This window comes from Leptosomus discolor, chromosome 1, assembly GCF_034619465.1.
Source record: "Leptosomus discolor isolate bLepDis1 chromosome 1, bLepDis1.hap2, whole genome shotgun sequence".
Lineage (NCBI taxonomy): Eukaryota > Metazoa > Chordata > Aves > Leptosomiformes > Leptosomidae > Leptosomus > Leptosomus discolor.
This window is the reverse complement of record NC_141391.1, coordinates 107,749,967-107,769,048: the sequence shown is the minus strand read 5'-3', so window position 1 is coordinate 107,769,048 and position 19,082 is coordinate 107,749,967. Positions and strand designations below refer to the sequence as shown.

At 34.4% G+C, this 19,082-nt stretch overlaps 1 protein-coding gene across 1 annotated transcript in view; it reads left to right on the top strand.

Moving 5' to 3' along the window:
• The first annotated feature begins 2,037 nt into the window (after positions 1–2,037).
• NCAM2 (neural cell adhesion molecule 2) overlaps positions 2,038–19,082 on the top strand; it is a 140,692-nt gene continuing 123,647 nt past the window's right edge. Inside the window, exons 1-6 of the mRNA XM_086482338.1 lie at positions 2,038–2,143; positions 2,918–3,124; positions 5,473–5,616; positions 8,263–8,400; positions 11,875–11,992; positions 17,290–17,450. Coding sequence (XP_086338464.1) covers positions 2,038–2,143; positions 2,918–3,124; positions 5,473–5,616; positions 8,263–8,400; positions 11,875–11,992; positions 17,290–17,450 — 874 coding nt within the window. The remainder of the gene's footprint in view (positions 2,144–2,917; positions 3,125–5,472; positions 5,617–8,262; positions 8,401–11,874; positions 11,993–17,289; positions 17,451–19,082) is intronic.

Here is a 19,082-nt window from a genome sequence, read left to right as displayed (position 1 = left end):
TATTGAAGAGTACATAATTATTTTGCATAAATAAGCCCTTCAGCAATAATACTGGCTGTTGTTGGGTGGGTTATTCATAGGGTCATGGGACCATAAAATAGTTCAAGGTGGAAGGGACTTAAGAAGGTCACTCGTCCAACCTCCTGCTCAAAGCAGGGTCAGTTACAAAGAGAGAGCAGATTTTTCAAGGCTCTATCCAGTGAGCTCTTGGAAGCTGAAAGAACGAAGATTGCATAATCTTTCTGGGCAATCTGCTCCACTGTCTGACTGTCAACATCATGAAAAAGATTTTCCTTATGCCTAGCCTGATTCTCACTTGTTTCAACTTGTCTTTCATCTGCCATGCACCTCTGTGAAGAGCCTGGCTCCACCTTCTTGGTGAATTTCCTATAGGTAGGAGTGGGCAGCTATTAGGTTCCCCTGCAGTTCTCTCTCCTGCAGATTGAACAAGCCTAGCTCCCCCCAGCCTCTCCTCACCAGCTGTCTGACTAATAACAAACTAACTAACAATAACCAACAGGTTATTCCCTCCCAGGTGCAGAACTTGGCATTTATCCTTATTGAATATTGTGGTGTTGATACATTCTTCCCATCTCTCTAGGTCAATGACCTCCTTCACATCATTGATAGAGGTGTTAAATAGGACAGAACCCTGCAGTACCCCACTTGTTACTGGTCTCCAGGTAGTATGACCCATTAGCCACTGCCCTTTAAGCCTAACCGTCCAACTAGTTTTTTACCAGCCTAGCTGTCCACTCACCCAGACTGTAACACCCTAACTTGATGATGTGGGTTGGGTCAAGCACCAACACAGCCACTTGATCACTCATCCCACCTGCAGCTAGACAGGAATGAAGATAATAAGTCTGGGAGTGAGGAAACTCATGGATCCAAGGTAAAGACGGGAAAATCACTGGCAAATTACTGTTGTGCGCAAAACATCATCTAGTTGGGTTATTTAACTTTATTTATCAACCATTACATAAGCATGTAATTACTGGTTTGAATATTGGGAAACAAAGATGACAAACACTTAGGGAAAGCACCTTTTTTTTCCCCTTTCCCAGGCCCTAGATAACTCTCCTTCCCCATTCCTAGGCTTTGCTCCGCTTGTTATCACCATCAACGTAGGTTACATTCAGTCCTTTCAGTGGGGTGATGTGTGATGCAGGAGGCTGCAATGAGGACATAGTGGTTTCTTTCTGCCATTCCTTCTTTCTCTTCCACTACTCCTTCTGCCTAACTCATTTCCTCTGTTTTGTTTGGGATTACTCACAGGCTGCAGCCCTTTTGGAGGTGTACTTGCTCTAGCATGCGCTTATGCATCGGCCACATTCCCTTCAGGGGTGTTAGCAACTATGCCATGGAGCACCTTGTATTGCTCTGGCCTTCTTGTTCCTCTGTTTTGGTGTTCTAAGAGGTGCAACAAACTCCTCCAACTGTCCCAGCTGTTTCCCGCTGTGGGTCCGTTGTGGAGCCAGCTAGAACTGACACTGTCTATCACAGTGCAACCCCTTACCTCCATCGCGCAGAAGTCACCCCTTCAACCATCCACTGCTACCATAACTTGCTACTTATACCAAATACATTTGAATATGAGAATAGTGTAGGAGGCAGTGTCAAAAGCCTTCGTAAAGTCAAGGTAATTACCACCCACTGTTCTGCCCTTATCCACAAAAACTAATCATTTTATCCTAGAAGACAGTGGAGTTGGTCAGGCATGATTTACCCTTCATTAGTCAGTTTATGCTGAGTGTTCCCAGTCGCCTTATTCTCACTGAGTTTTTGCTTTCATGTTTGTGTGTATTTCTATCCCTTTTTTTTTCTTTCTTCAAGTTTGTCCTCAGTTTTAGGATGTGAGGTTGTTATCATTTGTGTAACATCTTTTCTTGATTGTTTTCTCCACTTCTATATATATTCCGGTTCAAAAGATACTATGCTTAGCTGAAACTTCTCATATTTGTTGAACAGGTTCTGTAGTACAGAATGAGAAAATACAAAACTGAAAATATAAAATTTAAACTGATAAATGCCAAAATGTATTCACAAACTTCTTTATATTTTTCAGCTCTACTTCAAGTCACAATTTCACTTAACAAAGTTGAGCTCAGTGTGGGTGAATCCAAGTTCTTCACATGCACAGGTATGTATTAATTTTACTTGTATGTATGTATTTTGTTATGTTTTGAACCTTCTACATAATTTGAAGCTGAATTAATTGATTCACAATATTAACTTAAATTAGCATGTTTTTAGATACTCACATCGACTTGTGCTAAATAGTAGATTTTCACTGGCTTCACGTTTCCAGTCTAGAAACTATTAATTTCAGACTCTGAATCACTCAATTTGAATTCTCTATATCAGTATAGGTAGTTTATATGCGTTAGGATGCTTCATTAGTTAAAATATTTTTGCTTGTCTAAACTAAGGAGTTAAATAAGCTACTAGGCTTTCCAACCCGAGACACCCAAAAAGTCTTTTCTCGGGAGGTGTATGTCATGCAGAAGGAGAAGCTTGCATTTGCAGCTGCCAGATGTGAATCCTTGATGTTGCTGACTTGCCATCTTCCATTGACAATGACACATGGCCTGACTGCACTGACAACAGAACTGACTGATGACTTGACCTTTTGATCAGTGTCTGCTGAACAGCCTGTTTCTTTCCTTTAAGACATTATACCTTTCCGTGTTTATTTTTTTTCTGTCCTGAATCCTTGAGTTACTAGTTATCTTGTCTCAACAATCATACATCTGTCTGCAGTTTTGCCTTGCTTGTCTTTCTGCTCTTTCTCACACCTCTCATAATTTAGCAATTCTGTAACACTGCATAGATATTGTGCGTTGGACAGGCATACATGTTGCATGATATCTACCTGAACTTCTAATGTTGGATTGTTTTTTGTTTTTGTTTGTAGCCATTGGTGAGCCTGAAAACATAGATTGGTACAATCCACAAGGAGAGAAGATTGTTTCTAGTCAAAGAGTGGTTGTTCAGAAAGAAGGCGTTCGGTCACGTCTAACCATTTATAATGCAGATATAGAAGATGCTGGTATTTATCGGTGTCAAGCAACAGACGCTAAAGGACAAACTCAGGAAGCTACCGTTGTTTTGGAAATTTATCGTAAGTAAAATATTATCAATTAACAAATGAAAGACTATGTTTTAAAAGACACTGCTATTGAGAAAGTAAAGCCTATCAACATATCTTCCCAGGCTCTGAACCTTATCTTCAAAATAATTACATCTCCTGCAGTTTAGTTAATAGATATTATGACGAAGACTTAGATGAAATGGATTGCCACTATGTAATATTATAGATCACTATTCCCGTGTATCTTAGAATGCCACCTTATGAGAGTGCACTCTATGCCCCTCATGGAAAAGAGGAAGTATGAGAAAAAGTTATGCCAACCTAATTCTTATTACAAATACGTCTACAACCCATTACAAACACGTGCATAAATAAAAGTGCAGGAAGTGCAATATATGATATTTAAAAAGTGGAGTTTAGGCTGAATTAGTAATTTTTATGTCACTCTCTTCCTATTCTTGGCCTTATGATGGGATTTTGCTGCAAAGCATTGAAGCTTAATGTGATAAGCAACCAAAATGTATTTCAATTGCAAACAACTAATTGAGGAGTATATTTGAAAAGAAAATATATTCTATTGTGGTATGAGATTCTCTAAGAGTTTGTTGTTGGTTTTTTGGGTTTTTTTTTCAATTTAGTTAAATATCTTTACATTGTACTATATTTTTTAGATCAATCAAAAATACCTAAACCCAATATATTAAACAAGTACACAGTGAATATATAAAGGTCTTTGTTGGTGAAAAGATGGAACATATGCTGGCAGCCTTCCATCTGAGATATTATTTAATTTTATTAAAGAATAATTTTTAATATTCATAAAAAAATTGTTTGTGGATGGACAGAGCACTAAGGAATTGCAATGAGACAGAAAATATAGAGTAGAATCATAAATCACTGTTCCTGAAAGGTACAGATATCTCAGATAACAAGACATACAATTTAAAAAAAAGAAATCTATTGATACAAGCAGCATTAAAATGGTGATAGACATTACAAGTGATTACGTGATGGCTTGAAAGCTGGCATTTGAAAGGATTTCAAGTTTTTTGGATTCATTAATATGCTTAAAATAGCCAGTCACTTCATTAGCAGACAGCTGAGCAAGGTTGAAATAATCTTTCAAAGTGTTTGCATGTGGTAATTTTAATAATTCGGAGGTTAGATAAACCCAAAGACCTACACAAAAAATGTGAAGGTTTGTGGGAACTGACATGTAAAATTTTAATTGTTCGTGTTTGTGATATATTGTAGGGAAAAAGCAGGATACACGTACTCCTACGGTGTGGTTCAGTACTCACTGATGCCTGTGAGAGTTTTTCTTCTGACTTACGTATGGTGAAATACTTCAAAAATGTTGTACAAATACTTGTACTTGTAAAAGTATATGAGAGATGTATATAACGAAAGTGTGCTCCCTCTGCTTTTGACACTGTGTGGATTATTTGAGCCTGCACCTCCTATCAATACAAAAAGGTGGAGGTGGTGTTGCATCTCTGACTTATGTTCTTCAAAGTGTCCTCTGAAACATAATTGGCAGTCTTTGATCCTAGAGAACATAGTCAGTTTGTTCCTTCTGTGTGCAAGAAATTCTTCCAGAATTTTTTGTCGGTCAATTGGTTTCTGCATTAGATCTTGTATGAGATCATGGATTAATGCCATTTTGGATTTCTAAAATCTAATAATACTGAACTTATTCAACCCACTGATAAAATTAAATATCAAATATGGTTATTTGGGATTGAAAAAATTAAAAGCCTTTTCAGGCCTAAAAAAATCTTATTTCCTCAAAAACATGCTACAAAATTCTTATGACTTAAAAAGAGTAAGTTTTTCTGTATAGTTTCCTACTGGCTTTTAAGATTTTATGTTTCACTCAGCTGATGTTTTTCACAGTCAGTGAGGCTAAAGTTCCACCTTTTTAATAAGACTTTTCCAAATAATTTTAGTGGTTTTGATGAAAGTTTTGATGGAATAAAAATGTGAGGTTTAAATTCAATATGATCATAAGGTATAAAACACACAAGAGAATAAAATAGTCTATTAACCTGAATACATAATTTTCTAAAATAATAGTTTCAAAACTGGGCTCTGGAACATTGAAAACCATGAAAAATATATTTATAAAACATGCTCAGTTTACGTAAATAAAAAAAGTTTTTCATAATGCAAAATTATTGTAAAATCATTTCTACAGAATGGAAGTCATATGGCCAGGACCATTTGAGCTTTATCTGGGAAGATTATATTATGGAAATAATTCTCTATTATCACAATGAGAAGGCTTAGTAGTCATCTTTATCTGATTTGGTGTCACATAATTTTAATGCTAAGTGAACTGGAAGACACTTACTATATTCTGTTTTCTTCCTTTTCAGAAAAGCTCACTTTCCGAGACATAGTATCTCCACAAGAGTTCAGGCAGGGAGAAGATGCAGAAGTTGTTTGCCGTGTTACTAGTTCACCTGCTCCCATTGTCAGCTGGTTGTATCGGAATGAGGAAGTCACAACTATTGCTGACAGTTAGTATTTTGGTAACTCTTTAAGTTATACATTATAATTAACATTAAATTATTACTGTGAAAGAAGACTAATCACATTATAGTGGAGGATTTTGATTAGCCCATCAGCTTAAGCAGAATTTAACCATGTTCCATGGTCTATAGAGAATCCGTATGCAATGTTTTCTTCATGTATTATTTTTTCCTACTGGGAATTTTGTCTAGATGTAACATGAGGGTCCAAATGCCCAAAAGATTGCTGGAAGCTCCTTTGCAGGAACTCTTCCTGGGCTACCATGTATGCAGAAGTTGAACACATTTTAAAACCTACACAGATAAACTTCACTGTGCGTGCAAAGGAATGACACTGAACAAATACTATATTGACAGGAATAAAGGAAATAAAGCAACGTTTCCTGTCCAAATCATGCATTTTGAAATTTTTGAGTTTAATTTCAATGCGTGAACTTGTCTTTTTAAGCATTTTCCTTTACAATGCTTACAATGTGAAAAGATGCAATGATAGAAAGCAGTTTTAATTTAAATAGCAGAATACTTTCCTTATGTTCTGATCTAGAGTAGTATCCAATTAAGAATTCAGTCATACTTGGGAGAAAGCAACGTTTTAAATCATGTAAAAATAGGACATCGTGAACTTTGTGAGTTTCGGCTATGTCTATATGGGCTTATAATGCAAATGGAAAAAGGGTATATCCAGAGTCTTACAGTTAAGAAATTTTTTTCGTGCCTTGTGAAATAAAAAGGCTCAGTTTCATATTACATTTCCAGCTTCAGAATCTTCAGTGAAGGATCAGTACCTGTAACCTATTTGTGTAATTTAAGGTTGAGGAACATCAAATTTGTCTGCCGTATTTTAAATAGTGTCTATTAAAAAAGAAGTAACTAATTATTCTTTCTGGGTTTTAGTTCGTAGTAAGCTAAAACACTGAGTAACTTCTGTTGTACCTAGTTTACTTGTGACAGTATCTCCTGCTATATCTATTATGAAATGAAAGTTGAAAAGACATCCAGACAACATCTACCATTATCTGTTTCCTGTTTCTAAATGAACCCTCACTTTTTCAGCATTTTTAAGAAATAAAGATGATCTCCAGTCCTCTTGTTCATCTTGCACATTAAATATTTATATTAATCAAAAAAAAATTACCAATGCTTAAAACATTTTGAAGCACAGTGCTCTGAGAATTATGTAGGTACAGGGAAAAAAAAAATGATGTAATTTGTATGTGGTAGTGTGTGAAATGGCATTGATGTTCAAGCATGACTTTAATAAACTAGACATAATTAGCGTAAATGTGTTGAGGATATTGATGTCCTGTAAACCTCCATCAGGTGAAGCATAATTAAATTTTCTTTTTTCATTTCTCCCTTCATTTTCTGATAGAGTTCTTGGTGATCAATCAGACCTCACACGGCATAAAAAGCTGTTTTGTTTGTAAATATGTATGTACATGTGTTTTATGCATAGACTCTTATCTGTATAACTACATAAAAGCTTTTCTACCGAGTGTTGTTTATCACTGTTTTGGAATATCAGTGTTGTGTTGTGAGAAATCTAGCATACTTTTGAGAATCCAGCAGAATCAAAAAGGAAAGCAAAGTGAAAAATGACACTTGGTTGCTAATTAAAGCTGAAAGCTAGTAAATCTCATCCTCCTTCAATACTGAAAGGATGACACTGGTTCAAAGTGAGTGAGAAAGACAGCTCAATAACAAGTACACAGGTTCTTCAAAAACCACATACAGTGAACTGCAAGAAGTAGTTCTTCTCAAGAGATTCCATTAATATTGACCAGTTATGGTGGGTTGACATTGGCCAGCTTCCTGGCACCCACCTAGCCCCTCTCTTACGTACTCTCCTCAACAGGGCCAGCTGACCCTGACTAAACACCAGGTGCACACCAAAGCTTCTCTATCACTCCCCTACTCAATTGGACAGGGGAGAGAAAATATAACAACAGGCTCGTGAGTTGAGGTAAGGACAGGGAGATCACTCAGCATTTACTGTCACAGGCAAAACAGACTCAACTTGAGGAAAAAAAAGTAATTTACTACTAATCAATTCAGAGAAGAGTAATGAGAAATAAAACTAAATCCTAAAACACTTCCCCCCCACCCCTCCTTCCTTGGGCTCAACTTTAGTCCTAATTTTCATAGTGAATGAGCAAAGGAAGAGGAGGAGGGAAGGAGAGCAAGCAAGCTGAGAAATGATTAAGCATAGTGCTGTAAAATAGGCAGAGTTGTTTAATCTAGATAGAGAGGGAAGAAGCATTTTCTTATTTTATTACAAATTGCGCAATCTTTTTTCCGTCTCTTTAATCTTTTTTATGTTCTGTGTAGGTGTTCATGAATATTGTACTCATTTTGCAATAATTTATAAATTTAACTTACATTTGATGACACCTCAGAATAAGTAGGAAGTTATGGATGGAAAATCCGTATTGAATTTTAGGAAACAGCAATGGATTTTGGAGTGGGGAAAAAACAAATTTATTTGCTGACATTTTACTTTTAAATTGACAAATGTTTTGTTAATAAGCATTCTGATTTTACAGAGAAAGTACATAAATATTACTCATTTAACTTAGCGTTCCTCGTGTTGACTTGATTTACTAACATCGCTTAATCTCTTACTTGCCTTTCTAGATCGATTTGCAGTATTAGCAAACAATAATCTCCAAATTCTTAATATCAATAAAAGTGATGAAGGAGTATACAGATGTGAAGGAAGAGTGGAAGCCAGAGGAGAAATTGACTTTCGGGACATAATTGTTATTGTGAATGGTAAGGAGTAAAAGTTGTTGAATTGACTTTTTGCTTTACTTCATTATCATAGCCTATTTTAAAATATATCATCTTCTAAATAAAAAACAACCCTGATTAAACTGGTTAATGTAGTTATCATGTCTGTTTAGTATTGCTTTCCTGTAAATGTAATTGCTTAATATTGAAAAAAACCTGCTATGTTATGTAAATATAATTCATTGCATTTCATAGTAACAGTGAATATAAATATGTAAAACCTGGATTATTGTTTTTAATCATTCATAGAACATTGACAATCATTGCAAGACTTGAGTTTCAGATGATAATGTATAGCAGTTCAGTTCACCCTGTATTTTTCAGTGTTTTGTCGTTTACTGTTGAAAAAACACACTGGACTTTTCATAGTTATTCACTTTCACTGCATTAAGATATTTTATTAGCTGTCCCAAAAGTCACAGATACGTTTTAAGATTAACAGTATTACTTACAGATTTTTAACACTCCATTTTTATGAGGAGTAAAATATACAATGAATTATCTGAAAAGTGGCATTATACATTTTATTAGTTTATAATAAACCTGTAAGAGGGAATATGAATGAATTAAGACAAGATGGAGCATTTAGCTCAACCTCTTTCTTAAAATCAGGGCTGACTTGTTGAAAAATAAGTATCTCTTCACATATTGTCTGGAAAGGACACAGTTCATAAAGGGCATTTTTTATCTATGCATTCTGTTTAATGTCAGTTTTTCAATGAAACTACTTCCATCATGCCTATTAGGTTCTGAGTTTTAAATGCTTTACCCTTCACTGGTCCTTCTCGGCAAACCCCAGTTTACGGAAGTCATTATGTAAGTTGAATTCTCAGTTAATTTCAGGAGAAAGAGCAGGTTCTGGCACAGGTTTATTTAATCTATATAGTCAGGGAGCAATCTTTGAAACAGAATTCTTTAGATTGTTGTAGGTAGTATACAGATAGTGGCAAGCAAATGGATGATTATCCTACATAATGTGACAGAATATAACAGTACGTGCCCTATGCACTGTGAAGCCCCCTCCCGGCCCCCAACAAATTGCTTTCCTCTCTGTGCATTGTGGTGCTGCGTTACCTCAACTCCTGGCTATGTACAGTTCCAGCAGCGTGTCTGATAGCATTTAAAATGCTGAATGAGATTTTCTTCTCCTGCTATTTATATACATAGATATGAACCTACATTCTGAACACCTTTCGTTTCTATCTGATATTTATATGCAGTTGAGCTGAGAGAGAGACTGTGTTTAACCTAAAATATCAGATTGCAAACTATGCAAACTATTGCAAAACTTTAGTTTTAGCTGGCCATTCATTATGGTGGCTATTTTTCTTTATAAAATGCTTTAAAGATTACATATGAACAGAATGCAAATTTACTCAAAAGTAGTTAAAAGAAAATCTTGGAATAAAGTTTGATATATAACATTCAGTTTCTAATGTATGGAAATATTTGGTGGGTTATAATAGGTAATAAATTGAAATACATCTGAGATGAATTATGTCTTTGAAATCTGATGTTTAGGAATCTTTTTTCTACTTGTAATACTGAAATTTTTACAGCATTTCTTCTTTACCCATATTTACAATATTTACAGTAAGGTCTATATGGCAGGATTTTATAAAAAGAATAAAAGTCCTTCTGAAAACAAAAATACCTTCTTTTTTGTTCTTTTGCCTCTGTTTCTTTTTGTCTCCTGCCCCAATAGGCTTATTAGATTTATTTCTTGAAGTTTTCTTCACTGTCTGGAAAGTTCCATAAATAGGATAGACATCCTAATCTCACTGACATAAGTGAAGAAGAATTGTTTTCACTTAAAAGTGAATGGATTTTACCACTTTTCTTTAAGTGTGAAATGCAAGAGACTTGCTAGTATAGTTTCATTTTGCTTTTCATCTTTTAGGTTGACACTTTAGTTCCATCCTACGCACATAGAAGAACAGCATCAAAGATAAACAGATCTCTTCCCAGAAAGAACAATGAGAAAGACTAACATTTGATTTCTGAAAAGAAAAATAATATTTCATTTCATTGTCACTGAAGTACCTCTTGGAAGACTGAAGCACTTAAGTAATATGCTGAACTGGATCATAGTTCTATAGTTCTTCATAGTGAGCAGCAAAGAACCTGCTACTTCTGGCAAAGAATTGTTTCAGCCCCATATGTTACTGAGTATATTTTCAGGTCTAGACATTAGAATGCACTGTAAAATGGCTAAAATGTATTAAACACTTTCTAAGTGACATTTTTTTGTGGAAGATGCTATTGCACAACAGAAGGGTTTTGTAAGCTAATGGCCCATGCAGTTTCAGATAGGAAAGAAGTGATCTGTGAAACACAGATTTCAGCACACCAATAAAAAGTATGAAAAGTATATAACATTAACTTACTGATCATCGATAATTCTGATACATTATTTTTTAATAATTTGATATATTTGAGGTTCAGAAGCTGGAAAGGCTTCTGAAGTAGAATATTAAAGCTAAAATATTTGGTGCAAACCATAAGTTAACTCTAAACAGTTTGTGAGAAAAACCTGTGGAAGTGCAATGGGAAGCCAAAAGCAAATTCATTGGGGTTGCCCTTCTTCTTCTTTCCTCTAGTGAAAGTTAAAGCTAAAAAGAATAACTGAGTCATTCTGGTGACAGGATGTTCTCACTAGCAGAGACCTGTATTTTGCGAAACTAATCTTCTTTTCCCTTTCCTCTCGTTTTCCCTGACATTCCTTCTTTTCCACGTATCCTCTTCCTTCCAATCTACTGGCATTTGTTTTATTTATTTGCTTGATAGGAAACAGATTTAGGACAGCTGTCCTCAAATTACCGTATGAACAGAGATGTTAAGTATTCGCCTGTGAGTTGTTCTGTCTTAAATGTTAGTGTTATTTTTTCTGTTGGGCAGAGGTTCTCTGCGAACTGGTACAATTTTAGTGATAACTTAATCCCATAAAGAACAGACAATATTTGCTGCTCTCAAAACACAGTTGCAATTTTTGGAATTAACAAATTTTTTTCCAAAAATAGTTTGTATCCATTGGGTTCTATCACATTTCACCTTTTGAAGCTGGTGATACTCGTGCCCAGGAAATATGCAGGAGTTCAGTAAAAATAATTAAATTTTCACAATCAAGACTACTACACACTTATACATGATAGGTATAGCTTCAGTCACTTTAAAATGTTCTGTACAAAAATTGAAGAACTGCTGAAAAAGACTTTTTAAAAGTTTATTCTAGTGAAAAAAAAAAAAGAGGATATAAATGTCCTGGTATTAAAAATTTGTGTTTAAGTAAAGAAAAGAAATACTAGCAACAGTGATTCATATTGTAACTTGATCCCTAAGTGTAACCATAAAAATTCAAAAATCAGCAAAGGATGCTATCCTGTGCCTTAAATTTCTCCAGAAACACATAAAATAACTTATTTTTCCATTAATAGGACATAATGTTTTATTTTTCAGTTCCCCCTGCAATTACTTTGCTACAGAAATCCTTTAATGCCACTGCAGATAGAGGAGAGGCAATAACTTTGTTCTGCAGAGCCACTGGATCACCTCCACCTGAAATCAGTTGGTACAGGTAAGTTCAACTGAGGTCCGCACATCAGAGCACATTGTTTTAATGTGTCACGATTTTCTATCACAGTCCATTAACCTTAATTTCTTTACTGAATTTTAATAGCATTTACTGTCTGTTTCTGTTTTAACATCTAAAGCTAGATTCAGCATTAAGTGAATGAAATCACACAAATTCAGTTGCACTCAGGTTGCCAGCAAGAGAGATAAGTGTAAAAAGTAACTAAAATACCATATTGACATGAGTTCTTCGTATTTGAGCAGAAAGAAATAAAGCTGAAGCAATGAGTCCATACCTCAAAAATGTCACAACTTTTGCACATGAATGCATCAAGTAAAAATATATGCAGTTATGCAATGAATATCCAATACGGATCAGCAATACTGGTAACAAAGAGAACATTTTCCCCATCTGTAAAAATAGATTCTAACCCTAACTTTCCATTTCAATGAGTTTCAGAAGGAAGTATGGGTTTAAACACCTCTAGGATATGGGAATGTTTCAAGGGTATTTTATGTAATTTTTAAGATGTAATATGTTTTGAAAATGGAACTGCTTTTAAAGTTCATGTGTGTTTTTTGATGATACCAATGACACAGACATAATATAGCTATGTCATTTGGGAACACTTACCATATAACATTTGTAAAACTTTGAATATCCATATATTCTATATTCTTTCAGTTTTAACAAAGATATAGATCAGTCCTGGGATATAAAGTATTTCAGATACCTCGTACTAGTGCACATTTCTATTTTAGACCTGAATAATTTGCATCTACTTATATTATTTCAGGTGTATTAAAAGGTCACTGCGTTTTAAAAATGGACATAGAAGGGATTTCCATCAATTCTTAATCTCCTTTAGAATCTTTGAACAATGTTAGATTCATTTTAAATGTTAGCTTCCTTTGACTGACACTTTTATCTTAACATGCCATGAGTCAAATGTGGATTTAAATTTTTCTCTTGTGCAATTTGAATATGAGGAGATTTAAAGAATTAGAATGCAAAGATAATTCCCTTATGTGGCTTAGAATTCAGAACTTTGTGAAGAAGAGAAGAAAGAAAAACAAAATACGCACAACCCAAATTAAAGAACTGATACTTAATTCAAACTAAGTTTGAATGTTGTAATTATTTAATGACTTTGAAGTAATTTTTTACAGTCTTATCTGGCCAAAATTCTTAAGAGTTTTTTGAAAGCTGGTATCCTAAATTGCCTTAATGTTTTATATTGTTAAGAAAGAATACATAAATTTCCAGAGTTTGTGGATATCTGTTTACAGTTGTGGTGTTTTTTTCAATATTTTATAAATATTACAGTATGTACACAGTCTAAGTGTCTTGGAGAGATGCTTATCATGTCAAAGCCCACTGGAGGATTTTCCTGTGATTTTCCAGCCCCTGAGGCAACTGACTTTTTTAAACCATTCATTAAATAACTTTTGTAAAGATTTTATAAAAGCTTCACAGGCTTGTGTACTGGATACTGAATCTTAAATGTGGAAGCTTCTCTTCTGTTCCTATTTCAGGAGCTATCTCATAGTGAGGAATATTGGTTTATGTACGCCCCTTCCCTTTTGTTTTTTGTTGTTGGGGTTTTTTTTGTTCCTTTCATTCTCTTTTCATTTTGTCTTATTAGGCTATAAATTCTTGGCAGTAGAAAATACTCTTGCTTTTTTATTTGCTGACAGTGAGAGGTTGTAAAGTGGTAGGTGGAAGAGGCCCCTGGTCACTATGACAGGATATTATTATTGATGTGCAAACAGGAAAAAAAAAAAGATGGGAGGAGTGAAATTATATTTTCTAGAGGAAGCAACCTTGATTCGAAATTGTATCACAGTACTAAATTTCTGCATCAAATTTCTGAAATCTGTCCTGAACTGTTCAGTTCCCTTTTCACTCACATATAGGTAGCCAGTTAAAAGGATTCAGGATCAGCTAATATCTTCTGCTTGTCCTTGGATTTATCTAGCAGATATGTCAAGATAAAGACCTTAGTTTTCTAGTATATTTCAGATTATTTTTCTTTAGAAATTACAGAGCATAGGAAAACTAGATCAACATAATCCTTCTTCATTTTGAGAAAAATCTAGAAAGCATTGTCAGTGATACAAAAGTCTATCAAAACTGATTTATCTAATACTAATATGCTTGTCATCCATTGAGAACCTAATTGAATCCATTTATCAGAATTAATGACCAAGCTGTCATATTCCCTTTTTCGTCCTGTTTAGCGTACTTTTTGATGTTAGATGTAAGTTGATATAAACCCCAGTTTTATGTGTTTCTCTTTTAATAAACAAGTGGAATCACACCTTGAATATGATTAAGTGTTAATGCTGATTTTTGGAAGGATTATAACCTTTAGTTGCAGCAAGTTATGTGAATCGTGTTCAGTTTTATTCCCAACTATACTGTTTATCTATGTGGATTCAGTCATTTCATTTAATTTGCCTCAGGTTAGCCATTTGTAAAAGAAGTGTGTGTAATAATGTGACTTAATGGAAGTCTGTTTTCTGAATACATAGCTATGCTAAGGAAAAAATTCTAGAGAGATGCAAACTATTATAACAGAGAATAATGTTTCCTTGTAGAACACAAAAGTATACTGAGCATTCTGGAGAGCTAAGGAAATACTCTCATAAAAAGGGTGGGAATGATTTCTACTCTGTTCTGCTGGAGGATTTTCATTACATGGTATAGAGAGTATATCCATACCTGTTGAGATGGTTCATCAAGATTAAGGACCTGTTTTATACTCAGTTCAGTGTTCTCATGTCTTTGTTGCCTTTTAAAATGGGCTCTGACATCAATTATTCTCTCATTCACTCTAGTGAAGTTTCTTTAGCAAGGCCTGCATAATTTAGATCTATCATTATGTAGTCTTACTTTCCTTACAATCCATTGATATCTTAGTCAATTAAAAAATAAATTACCTTAATTTTCTTTTTTTGTTATTTCCTTTCTGGTTTCGAATGAACTGATTTAACAGTTCAGCTTCAGGCAGGACATGAAAACTGGCTAAATTTTTAAAATCAAGTGACAGTACTGTTGAAGTGGCTTATATATCCATCTTGTTGACTGTAAGCAAGAAGCTAAACAAAACAGTAGTTTCAAGCTTTCAGCTTTTTAAGACAGTAGCTAATGTGGTAAAGCTTAAGCTTTACTTTATTTGTTGACCCTTTTCATTTCCAGGTGCTGACCATGTTTAAGATTTTGTCAAATTAAAATGGAGGCAACATTTGTGTCAATCTTTCTCAAAAACAAAATGCTTTGGTTCACTTACAAGTTAGTCAGTCTGAAATACCTAGTCAAGAAGAAAGGTCAGGAAGGTTTAGTTGCTACTCTGTTTTATATGCATATATACTTTGTTGATATTTCATGGACCAAGAGAATCTAGTTCTTTCACCATGTCACTGATACTTCCAATGAAGCCGCTATTACGTTAGTGTAAAGCATGACCTTCGGAGAAGCTATATACTAATAGAATTAAATTAGCCAGGACTGAAAGGTAAAGATCCAAATGTAGACGTCATGAACTGGAAGTGTTTACTCCTGTCAATAGTCCTACTGAAAACATGATGATTGTTTACATCTGTGGAGATAATTTACACTAGTAAAATTTAGGTGGATCAATCCCCTTATCTTTACTGACAGGACTTAGTATTATCTGACAAAAGAAATAATACGTTTTTAAAGTGTTATTCATGTTTTCTTGTTCTCCAATATCAACATCATTCTGAATCTCTGTTTGCTAGAAGGTCCACGGGAATGCTCATAATCTCATTTCTGCTTAGAAATTGTCATAGATATACTTGATGTTTGTGATAACATGCATTTGGAAACTACTTCTGACCTTGAATGTAGACTTTTGTCTCCTAAGAGAAATCACTATTTGTTTGTTTATTTGTTTATTGTGAATCTACCTATGTGGAAAATCGCACATTTTCTGTTCTGCAAAAGAATTTCTATGATTTTCTTCGAAAAGGAGGTGAACAAATATCGCAATAACGTCTTAAAGTGGACAGCTAAGTCGAATAGAGTTATTTACAAAAATGTTACGAAAATGCAAGTTATATATGCCAGGGGAATCCTATTAACAGGTATTAATGTTCCCAAGAAAGAAGCAGTATTCTTGCTTTTAGGGAAAATATTATTTTAGAAAATATGAAATACATGTTATTGGCATTATGCGAGAAGAAAGTGAAAATCATTGTTTCTCAAATCTTGAAACAAATCTAGATGTCCTAAGCTAGGCATATTGAATAGAATAGAATATTTTAGTAATGCATATTGGTTTCATTTTACAAATAATTTGTTTTCAAGACATCGGCATTGTCAGCAGTATTATCAATACTTATGAATAACAAGTGATTTTTATGTAGGTGCTTATGAGAAGGGGCTGTTGATGATTCAACAAATATAAAATCAAAAGAAGCCTAAAGCAAACTAGATAGATGAGAAGAACTAAAAAAAGTTAAAATTTTGCTCTTGAAAAAGAAGCTGTTTTGATAACTGTGTATGCCAAGGTCTTCAAAAGGGTCAGTCAAGCCTCCATCAGCCCTTAGAATTGTTCACAGGTTTTATTATTTCTGTACCATCTGGTCAGAACTCATTCTAACATCTGGAGACATGCCTGCTTACTAAGTTGTGGCTAGCCAACAACAACTGAGAGGAAATTTGGAAGGGTTCTTTCTGTGCCAATAGGCTGTACGTGTATGTAATTAAAAATATTTTTTATAAGTTGGTACATTTTTACTCATTTGAACTGCAACAGTTACATTTAGAAAATACTGTTTTAAAAGTTTCTGACATACAAATATGTATTTGTCTAACCAATTTCCTTCTATCCTTCCTTGAGTGTAAGCCATATGTTAGAGTTCTATTCACAAGCATTTTTCTAGCATTAAGTCAATATTGAACTTTTAAGAATAAAGATATTATAATATTTTTAATACACACATGCTTTAGAACCTGACGCTAAAATGGTGAAGCTGGGCTCTTGAACATCAAAACACAGTTCAGAATGCCTTGCTTGTGTCTAGAATATGCACATTATTGTGAAAAAAACCCTACTGTGATCCTGGAGGACAATTTTTGTCATGCTAAAATGAACTCACTTCTACACATACTGCCAATTTATGCCATGCGAGTTAATGCATTTTTGAGGCTAGCATAATAAGTAGCGATCTCTTCCCTCAAAGATTATTTTCGATATATTGATGCTTCCATAGCACATTATTTCAGAGTTTGGAACCTACTGGTTGATTTGTACGTCATTCTTATTTTTTTAGGAATGGCAAACTTATTGAAGAAAATGAAAAATTTATGCTGAGAGGAAGCAATACAGAACTAACAATAAGAGATATAAAAAATACTGATGCAGGTCCTTATATCTGTAATGCTAAAAACAAAGCAGGAAATGATAAAAAACAGACTTTCCTTCAAGTTTTTGGTAAGTACTGCATAGTATGTTGCATTCTTCCTTTTTAAATGTAAACAGTAGGGAACTGAAGTGATTTCACAATTTTCAGTGGAACAAGACACCTGTAAGGTGTCTACTGATGCAACAAACCGCACTCTGTATAATTTTACAGCTTTTTCCTCCCTGTTGGCTACTTTAACCTTTACACGTGAATTTAATTTTGAAAAGGATGTCTTCGGCATTTGCTTTTCTACTATTCGAATACAGTACAATGGAGTATTAAATTGTTAATTCACTCTGCTTTTCCTTTAAAAGTTGTCTGCTGCAAAAAAAAATAAGAGGAAAATGAGGGGAAAATTCTGAAACGGGAAAACCCAAGTTATTTGGACTTCTAAGCAGTACTGTTTTTATATGCAGAGGTGTTCCTAATTTTTTTAATTTGTTTTTCTTTCTTGATTTTTATTTTTAAGAGCATGATTGCAGATTTAGTCACAAAAATATTGTCTGATCTGAGTTTCAAAGAATAAAAATAGTAACATGAAAACTATTTCTTTTTCTATGCTTTACCACCCAGTCGATGTCCGTGATTCTCTCCTTTACATTGAACTGGTAATTTCTTTGAAGGCTTATATAGCTACAACCTAGTAAGAGTAGGCATCTGTGAGAATGCAGAAAACCTCCCTCTGAATCATTGTGCCTGATCAAGGCTGTAGCTTACTTATGAAAAGTAGACAAAAAAGTAATGTGTTGGGGTTTTTACATTAACTGTAACTCGTACTGGAGGGAAAGACCATTTATATTTGAACAGCTAAAGTACGTATTGAGTACCATGCGAAATTAAATTTTAAGTCCCAGTTAAAACTAATAGTAATTTATAAAAAGTGAAAAACTTCTAACAGGAGAGGGTAATATGATAACTTTTACTGGAAGAGCTAAGCTGTTGGGTTGGATAATACTGTCATTTTGGATCTGGGAGCCTGAAGCTGAAGTCATGGTGTCAGGTGAACAAGTTATCTGTGTCTGTGCATTCCACTGTCTTTCCTGTTTGAGAAATTCTTCATAGCCCTCCATGCCGTGCTGTCCCCAGTGCCCTGTACTCCAGATGGGTTGCCTAACAGTAGGCAACTTTGTTGTGCTGAGGTACTTGAAAGTTACTTTCAATTACTGTTCAAAGGAAAGAAGATGAAATAGAATTTTAAATTTCATCCCAACCTCAAAATGTACAGCATCTTAAAGATTTTTGTGGAAAACCTAAACATTTCATTCAATTGTATTTCCAAAATCGGAAAAAAAAAAAAAAAAAAGAAAAAAAAAAGAAATAAAAAAGACTTGCCAGTTTGCCAGTTTTCATATGAGTTTACGGAAGTTTCAGCTAGAAATAATTTTGTGTGTTGTTCGTGTAATTTTACGTATGGGTGCAATTTACTTAGTTTTTGCCTAGGGCAAGGTAACATTTTAATTCAAGCAACAGGGAAAGGGAGGCACCAGACTAAGAGTGTGTATTTCCTGTATACATTCTTCCATCTTGTAACAACCACTGTTCTGGGGACTCCCTGGGAAGCTAAATCCAAATGATTTAATAGATACCATGAGTTTGTTTAATCCATTTTTAACTTACATATCCTTTTTGTTTCCGTGACATCCTAAACTCCTAAATTCCTT